General features: G+C 36.7%; 1 protein-coding gene across 1 annotated transcript; it reads left to right on the top strand.

Annotated features, from left to right (window-relative positions):
- The first annotated feature begins 948 nt into the window (after positions 1-948).
- LOC143029522 (uncharacterized) lies at positions 949-5131 on the top strand. The gene is made up of 2 exons (XM_076192177.1): positions 949-1521; positions 4968-5131. Exons 1-2 carry the CDS (start codon positions 949-951, stop codon positions 5046-5048), a joined length of 654 nt encoding a protein of 217 aa, XP_076048292.1. The 3' UTR covers positions 5049-5131.
- The last annotated feature ends 4587 nt before the right edge of the window (positions 5132-9718 follow it).

Raw genomic sequence — 9718 nt, 5'->3', positions numbered from 1 at the left:
ACACATGGAAAGAATGAGTGAAGAAAGACTAGTAAAAGAGGTATGGAAGGCAGATGTGGAGGGAGTGGACATGAGGGGACGTCCTAGGATGAGGTGGATGGATGGGGTGAAGGGGGCTTTGGTGAAGAGGGGAATGTCTGTTGAGGAAGGATTGGAGAGGACAGAAGACAGGGGTGAATGGAGAATGGCTGTATATGGATGATGTTGTGATGCATGAGGTGGAATGGGTGAGGGGATGGGGGTTGAGGTAGTATGTGTGAGCAAAATTTGACGCAGCCCGAAGGGATTTCTCCCCGTATTCTTTTATGGATGGGGAACGGAGTGGGGTGGTCGCCGATTTAATGAAGCGGCCTTGCTGTGGATGTGCTGTGTCTTACGACACTGCTTCTGACCCAGGGCAGTGGACAAGGTGCAGGGATGACCCGTCATCCAGGAGGTGCTAAGATAAGAGGGAGGGTGGAGGGGTGTGGAGTGCATTCAGGGATGGAATGCGTGGGAACGATTATATGCCTTTTCCTTTTTGGTTACCTTCCTTGTAAGGGGGAAAAAGCCTTGGTATATGTATATGTATTATATATATATATATATATATATATATATATATATATATATATATATATATATATATAAATATATATATATATATATATATATATATATATATATTTCTAAACAGAAATGTAGTAGCACATTTGTAAATTACACACGGGAACCCACAGTCGGAGAAAGAATAAACTTCGAATAAAGAAAAATCCTATATTTCGGCTATCAACTGTAGCCCTCTCGTTCAAGCTCTCTGACTCTCGTGCCGTTCACACCCTCCGCTCAGCGCTCCCTACGAGAAAGTAATTCAACATGGCACATACCAGAAACAGCAACAGCTCCAAGAAACTTGAAGATATGGTGGAGAGTCTTGTGAAAGCAAGAGAAGAGGACAGACAGTTCCTGATGCAAGCAAGGAAAGAAGATCAACAGTTCCTAATCGAGTTGAAAGAGATAGTTAAACAACAAAGGCAGGAGATACAATATCTCAAATCAACTGTAGTTAATCTCCAAGCTAGAGTGGAAGACCTAGAGCAGTACACGAGGAGAGAAGATATAATCATCAGTGGTTTAAAGATTGTGAAAACGTATTCGGAAGCTGTGAAAGGTGACTCCGACTATAGTGCAGATAACAGTGGTCAGAACATTGTAGAAAATCAAGTGATCCATTCTCTAAGTAACAAGGGAATACAGATCAGAGACACAGAGATATCAGCTTGCCATACACTGGGAAAAAGAAAACAGGACGGTACCCAAAATGTGATCGTGAGATTCGTTTCAAGAAAGTCGAAGGTGAACGTGCTGAAAAACGCCAAGAAATTGAAGGGGACGGGCGTCTACGTGAATGAACACCTGACAAAACGAACCGGAGAGATTGCCAAAACAGCACGCGACATGAGGAAACAAGGGAAGATCATCTCGACATGGACAAGAGACTGCAAGGTGTATATCAAGTGCAAGGATGAAAAAGTACATCAAGTAAGTAATCTTGAACAATTAGTTGAATTTCAATAGTTCACATTCCTTAATCTTCTAACACAAACATAACCATGAACACTACAACTAACACAAAAACTAAAACAAACATATCAAAAAACTGTTCTTCATGCCATACCCTTGTCCCTACCAATCACCTCAAATGTACATTATGCAAACATTTATATCATTTCATGTGTGCAAATATACCCGTAAATACTGCCAAAAATAACCCCAATATTTTCAATAACTGGTTCTGCCTAGACTGCTCAAAAACATTTCCCTATCATGCCATCTCAAACACAGAAATTAATATTTTGTTTTCCGCGCCAAATCTCGCATCAAAAAACCCAGATGTATATACCGCCATTAAGAAGTATAAAGAAATAGACAAAATATCAGAAAAGGAATTTTCGATATTTAATCACAATAATACCCAAATTGACCCCGAATTAAATTTTTACTCAAAACTAACAAAAGACAGCGATTCCTATAGTGATACACAATTTGACACGGTATTTCGTGATATTGATGGTTTCACACTAATTCACATCAATGCAAGGAGCCTAAACGCCAATTATCAGAAAATTGACTGTTATCTCAAGTTACTCAATAAAAGCTTTGACGTTATAGTGATAAGCGAAACATGGATTGACCCAGGATGTCTAGTAAACTTCTTACAAGACTATACTCCTTACAGTGCTAATAGACAGATCCAAAAAGGCGGCGGAGTCTCTATCTTCATAAAAAAAATCAATTTCATGCAAACTAATAAATCAATCCACTAATTCGTATGAAAACCTATTTGATTGCGTAGCTGTTGAGATTTTCAGTAAAACTAAAAAGAATACCGTCATAACAAGTATTTACAGAAAGCCAGGCACAAACATCAATGAGTTCACAAATATGCTTGAAGAAATCATAACTCCATTTAGAAATAAAAATCTATATCTCTGTGGTGACTTCAACATAGATTTACTTAAGTATGAGACTCATGAACAAACAAGACACTTTACAGATATGATTTTCTCTTTAGGTATATATCCTTTGATAAATAAACCAACCCGAATAACAAATACAAGTGAAACATTGATAGATAACATTTTCACCAATATTGTAAACTCCGAGATTCATAGTGGTATCTTAATAAGTGATATAAGTGACCATCTACCGGTATTCACTATCAGTCCAAAAGAAATGCACTGCATAACAAAACCCAGAATTGTACTTAAACGTAAAATTGACGAAAAAGATATTGCAAAATTAAATCAATGCTTAAAAGAAGAAAATTGGGATCAGGTTTACGAGTCAGAAAATGCCAATCTATCATATAACGAATTTGTAAGCATTATCATGAGTAATGTAAACAAATGCTGCCCAGAGAGAGAAGTAGAAATAAAACCACGTAACGTAAACTCAAAACCATGGTTTACAAACGGTCTTAAGAACGCGTGTCGAAAGAAAAACCAACTTTACAAGAAATCAATTCAAAGCAAGTCCTTGACAGACGAAAACAAATACAAAGTGTACAAAAACAAACTTACAACAATTTTACGCAACTGTGAAAAAAAATACTATGACACACTGCTTGAAGGTTATAAAGGTAATATAAAAAAGACATGGGAAGTAATAAACAACTTAACTAGGCACAAAATTAATAACACCAATGAATTCATAGACATTATTAAAAAAGGAAAAACTAAAAAAGAAGTGGCAAACGAATTTAATGAATTTTTCTCCCATGTAGGACTTAACCTCGCGAAACAAATAAAGACAACACATCAAACTTACGAGACATTTTTGAAACACCGAATAAATAACACTATGTTTTTAAAACCCGTCACGGAAAACGAACTTATGAACACAGTAAAATCAATGCAGAACAAGAAATCACTCGATTGCACAGGAATCAATATGAACCTCATAAAACAAATTATGCCTATCATCAAAGATCATTTTCTGACAATATGCAATAAATCATTTGAACAAGGGATATTTCCAGATGCAATGAAAATAGCAAAAGTAATACCGATATTCAAATCAGCCGACAAATCAAGTTATAATAACTATAGACCAATTTCACTATTACCACAGTTTTCCAAAATTCTTGAAAAGTTATTCACAATTCGCCTTGACTCATTTCTAAAAAAAAAATGACGTCATTTACCATAGTCAATATGGATTTCAACGAAATCTTTCAACGTCTACAGCAGTAATGGAATTAATTGAAGAGATAACTAACAATATAGAACAAAAGAAAAAGACAGCCGGCATATTTATTGATCTTAAAAAGGCATTTGACACAGTAAATCATGAAATCCTAATTCGAAAGGCCGAATACTATGGGCTAAGAGGTAAAGTTAATGACTTGTTTAAAAGTTATCTAAAAAACAGGAAACAATATGTGGCCATTGAGGAAGAAAGATCACACATTCTACCAGTTACATGCGGAGTACCTCAAGGTTCAGTTCTAGGACCCAAACTATTCTTACTATACATTAATGACATTACAAATGTATCCAACCTTATGAAATTCATACTGTTCGCCGACGATACCACCATTCTATGCTCCGATACAAATTCCGACAAACTGATCAAGACAATTAATGAAGGATTATGTCAACTATCCAACTGGTTTTCAGCCAATAAGCTATCCTTAAACGTATCAAAAACTAACTACCTGCTTTTCTACAAAAATAATGAAAGTACTAAGCCGATCAAAATAAACAACGAAATTATTGAAAAAGCGTCCGTCAGTAAATTCCTAGGCGTGTATTTAGACGATCAACTTAATTGGAAACATCATATAAATCACGTGATAAATAAGATATCCAAAACTTTAGGAATTATGCATAAAATGAGAAATATCCTCAATGAAAATACCTTACGTACCATTTATTGTAGTCTACTACTACCATACTTAAACTATTGTTCAGAAATTTGGGGTAATACTTATCAAACTAATCTTCAACGCATAATTACCTCTCAAAAAATGGCACTGCGTATAATCTGCAATGTAGGTCGTTTGGAACATACAAATAATTTATTTAAAAAACTAAATCTACTCAAATTCAATGACTTAATAAAGTACAAAACTGCCATTGTTATGCACCAAATCTACAATAAACACATGAATCAAAACATATTGAAATTTTACTCAACTTACGAAACTCGCTATGCGACTAGGCAAACAAACGACTTCTTTAAAACTCAATACAGAACAACCAAAATAAGCCAATGCTTATCTATTATAGGTGTTAACACATGGAATAAACTGGAAAAGGATTTACCTAAGACAAAATGTTTATCATCATTCAAACGATACTTAAAAAAGTCTTTAATCTATAAGTATTAGTATATTGAACACTTCAGGTCCATTTCATGGTTGTATTCATGGAGAAACTGTCATGCACTGCCCAAGACTGCCGCTCTTTTTTTTTCTATTCCAGCAGGTCACGGTGACCCAGATCTGCGCATTAAGCAATTATCGTCCCGTCAACAATCGACCTGACCTCTCACCTCTCACCTGACCCCCACAAGTTGCGATGCTCGCTCGTGCCCCCGATTTCTACGTGAGGTCGGAGTTAGCGGACGTCGTGACGCATGTCATTGTGTGTGTATATATATGTATTTACCTAGTTGTACCTAGTTGTATTTTGCGGGAAGGGGAGCTATGCTCGTGTTGTCCCGCCTTTGTATCTTGCAGTGTCTAGTTTGTTTTTAAACTCATGAATGGTTTTTGCGCATACTATTTCATTGTCCAGTTTGTTCCAAGTGTCCAAAACTCTATGAGGAAAACTGTTTTTCTTCAGTTCTCTTCTATAGCTATGTTTTTTTATTTTCTTTCCATGTCCTCTTGTGTTTCTTTTGTCCCAGTTAAGTAAGTTCTCACTATCGAGTACCTCTGTGCCTTTCATGATTCTGTAGATGGTCAATAGGTCACCTCTCTCTTCTTTGCTCCAGTGTCGGTAACTCCAGTTTAGCCAATCTCTCTTCGTATGATAGGTTTGCAAGTGCAGGTGCCATTTTTGTAGCTGCTCTTTGGATTCTTTCTATTTTCTTTATATTCTTTTTGGTACTGGGGGACCACAATGTCGCTGCATACTCTAATCTAGGCCTTATCAATGTAACCAATATTTTTTTCATCATGTCTTCGTCCAAGTATGTAAACGCCACTTTTATTGATCTTAGCAAGTTGTAAGTCTCCCCGACAATTTTGTTAATCTGTATATCATAGGACAAGTCGTTCGTGATAATTACTCCCAAATCTTTTTCGGATCCTACTTTCTTTACTTCTTTGGTTCCAATTGTATATTTTCCTGATATTCTGTTTTTGCTTTTTCCAAACTCCATTATGCTACACTTCTTAGTATTAAAGTCCACTTCCCATTTCTGACTCCAGTTCCATACCCTATTTAGGTCTTCTTGCAGTGCTTCACAGTCCTCATCAGTTTCTATTTTCCTTAGCAGTTTGGCGTCATCGGCAAAGAAGCTCATGTAGCAGTTCACGTCCTCATCCATGTCATTCATATAGATAGCAAACATTATTGGTGCCAGCACAGATCCTTGCGGTACTCCACTGATCACCTCTTTCCAGTCTGAATATTTTTCTCTGAGCACTACTCTCATCTTTCTACCAGTCAGAAAGTCCTCTATCCATTTTAGTAGGTTTCCCTGTATTCCTCCTATGTGTTCCAGTTTTTTTAGTAGTTTTCTGTGTGGTACTTTGTCAAAGGCTTTTTGCAAGTCTAGGAATGCACAATCAGCCCATCCATTTCTTTCTTGCACTATGTCTATTAGTCTTGAGTAAAAGCATATTAAGTTTGTGGAGCATGATCTTCCTTGTCTGAATCCGAATTGTCTTGGGTTTAATATGTCATTGTCTTCCAGATGTTTTACCCATCTATTCTTGATTATTTTCTCACAAATTTTGGCAATGGTGCTTGTTAGTGATACTGGCCTATAGTTGGTGGGTTCTTCTTTGTTTCCTCCTTTGTGTATTGGTACAATGTTAGCGTTTTTCCAGTCCTCGGGTATCTTTCCTTCTTTGAGTGAGCTGTTTATTAAGATGTGTATTTTGTCTGTTAGTTCTTCTTTGCACTCCTTTAGAATCCAATTTGCAATACCGTCCGGGCCATGTGATTTTCTGACATCCAGCCTTGATAAATGTTCTGATATTTCCTTTAGTGATGCTGTAAACTCATTCATGAGGGGAGATTTCTTGTTTTTGTCTATGTCACAATTCGGTATTTTCTCTCTGGTGAAAACAGATTTAAAGTGATTGTTCATGACTTCGGCCATCTCTAAATCTTCTGTGTATTCTATGTTTCCTTGGCATAGTTTCACCAATTCCTGTTTGTTTTTAAGTTTACCATTCACATACCGATAGAATAGTTTGGGTTGCTCTTTGCATTTGTCTATAATATCCTTCTCATGGTTCCTTTTCTCCTCTCTTCTCACATTAACATACTCATTTCTATAGTTAACATAAATTTGCCATTTGCTTTGTTTTTTGTCTTTTCTCCACTTTTTCCAAGCTTTGTCCCTTCTGTCTTTTGCCTCACTGCATCTTTTGTTGAACCAACATTTAATGTACTCTCTCTCTCGCTTTTGTCTTGGTACATGCCTGTTTACCCCTTCATTGTAGTTTTCCATCAATATATTCCATTTCTCTTCCACTGCTGTTTCTTCCCTGTAAAATATTTCCCAGTTTGCATTCCGGAAGAATGTCTTTAGTTTTGTAAAGTCTGTTTTGTTGTACCTCAGTCTTCCTTTCCTATGCTTTTCGTTCCTCTCTATGTCTATTTCTTCCTTTAGTATAGTTTCGATGAGTACATGGTCACTCTTTCCAATTGGTGTCTCATACTGGACTTTATGCACTATTTCAGGCTCTGTTGTAAATATTAGATCTAGTTTCGATGGCTCTTCATTATTTCTGTACCTTGTGTTTTCATGGACCCATTGGGTCATTGTGTACTCCATGGTCATATCTAGCAGTACATTGCCCCACGAGTCATCTCCTCCTTGCACTGTCATGCTGTCCCAACAAATTTCTTTGCAATTGAAGTCCCCCATAACTACCAGATTACCCTTACCCATTAGTATCTCATTGAGTGATTTTCTTGTGTCATCTAGCATTTTTTTATGTTCAATTTCTTTCCAAGCGCTTGTTTTTGGAGGCACATAAGTCACCACAAACTTTCTACTTTTCATATTCTTGCCTTCGACTTTTATCATGATCAATTCAGCATTACCTTTGCCCTCTGCAATTTTTGTCACCTTTAGGTCTTTCTTGGCCAAGAACATGATTCCCCCTCCCTGTTTCTTGTCCCTGTTTTTTATCCAGTAGTTGTATAAACCTTGTCCGATAACAGTGGATGGTATTTCACCTCTTAGTTTAGTCTCTACAATTCCCATTATGTCTGGTTTTGCTTCTAACAGATAATCATTGAGTTCGTTCAGTCCCGAAATTAGTCCGTCAATGTTGGTATAGGCCACTTTTAATTTTCTTCCTTCTCCCTGGTTTCTTCTTCCCTTGTTTTGTTCGTTTTGAAGCGCCATTGTCTTAATCTCAAGTCTATTACTCTCCACTGGAATTCTTTGCATTCTGTCTCCGATCTTTTCAAGTTTTTTTCCTTTGCTTCTTCTCTTAGCGCCCTTTCTTTTTCTAATTCCTCAGTACTCATTTCTCTTTTTATCCATATCTTATTGTATTTTTCACTCTTTGCCAAGTTACCTACTTTTTCAAATATGTCTTCTACTACCACTTGTGACCTTAGTTTTATCTTTAGAGGTCGATTCCTATCCTTAGTATAGCGACCAATTCTGTAAGTCTCTTCTAAGTCTGTGCCTGAATCACTATCTCCCCCCTGAATTTCATTAAGGATTTCTACTGCTGTCTCTTTTTCTTCTTTTTCTCTCATGTACCTCGCCAATCCTTGTTTTTCTTTAAGCCCATAAACCACAATACATTTCTTCCTATCTACTGTGTCCCTGACCCAATTTGCTTTTTCGTTAATCACTTGAATGATTGTGTCTTTTGCATTATCTTGCATTTGCTGCTTGACTATTTCTTTGAAAGCAATTTCTTTATTTTCAATATTTTCTTTCCACTTCTTAATTTCCTGGATACTGTCCCCACCTAAGTTTTCTTCGATCTTTTGTGTCAATTCTTGGAATTTGTTGTTCACTTCTTGCTTTAGATTTTCGCTATTATTATCATTAGTTTTCTTCTTTTCATTTTCATTCTTCAGTTCATTTATGTCTCTTTTCATTTCTTTAATTTCGTTTGTAAGATCCAAGTTAGCTTTTTTCAGGTCAGAAATTTCATGGTTAGTCTTAGATAAACAATCAATTAAACCAATGACCTCTTTTCTTAAGTCCATGATTTCATTTTCCCACCGAGTCCTATTTTTGCTCATCTCTCTCTCTATCTCTAATAATCTACTTAAGTTCTTTCTTTCGTACTTACCAAACCCTAAGAAATCATTGTCATAACACGTGGTGCTTTGTTTATTGTTTACATCGCGGTTCAGTGGATTGCCTCCAGATGGCTCTGATTCGCAACTGGCTTTCGAGTCGTTTTCATTCATTTTTGCTAATTTCGAGTTAACACAATTAACTAGCACTGCATAGATACCATTTCGGGCACTCACGTTCACTCCCCACCCCTACAGTACAAACCAGGTTTTCCTTTTTCGTTGTAAATCCTCTCCTTCTTGGTCGCGCGACGACGAGCGACGACGAGCGGTGTTGCTTCGATGAGTGCTTGTGTGTGTGTGTATGCATGTGTGTATATATGTGTGTAGATGTGTATGTACCATACTAACATGTAACAAAAATAAATAAATAAAAATAATTTTTTCCTTAAGGGAGAGCAACTCCCCATAAGCTTTGCTTCTCGCTCTCCCTTTTCAACTACCAATTTTGTAAAAAAAAAATGTATATATGTATGTCTAATTGTATTTAATATTGTTGAATAAACCTATAATAAAACAAAAAAAAATGTGGACAGTTGACCTCACTCAGGCGCGGGGCAAACTGGGGTGGCGGAGGAAGGAGGAGGTGAGGAGAGGGGAGGATGTAGCGTCCGCACCATAATTAGTCAAATACCTACACCTACGTACAAGTTAGCTAAAAAATTAAATAATCTCTTAACACCATTTATCCCAAACAGATTCAGCTTGTCATCGTCTCACGA

This window comes from Oratosquilla oratoria, chromosome 11 (assembly GCF_046742065.1).
Source record: "Oratosquilla oratoria isolate Oo_2021 chromosome 11, ASM4674206v1, whole genome shotgun sequence".
In the NCBI taxonomy this organism is placed as follows: domain Eukaryota; kingdom Metazoa; phylum Arthropoda; class Malacostraca; order Stomatopoda; family Squillidae; genus Oratosquilla; species Oratosquilla oratoria.
Note: the sequence above shows the minus strand (reverse complement) of the source record. Positions and strands in the feature narration are given on the sequence as shown.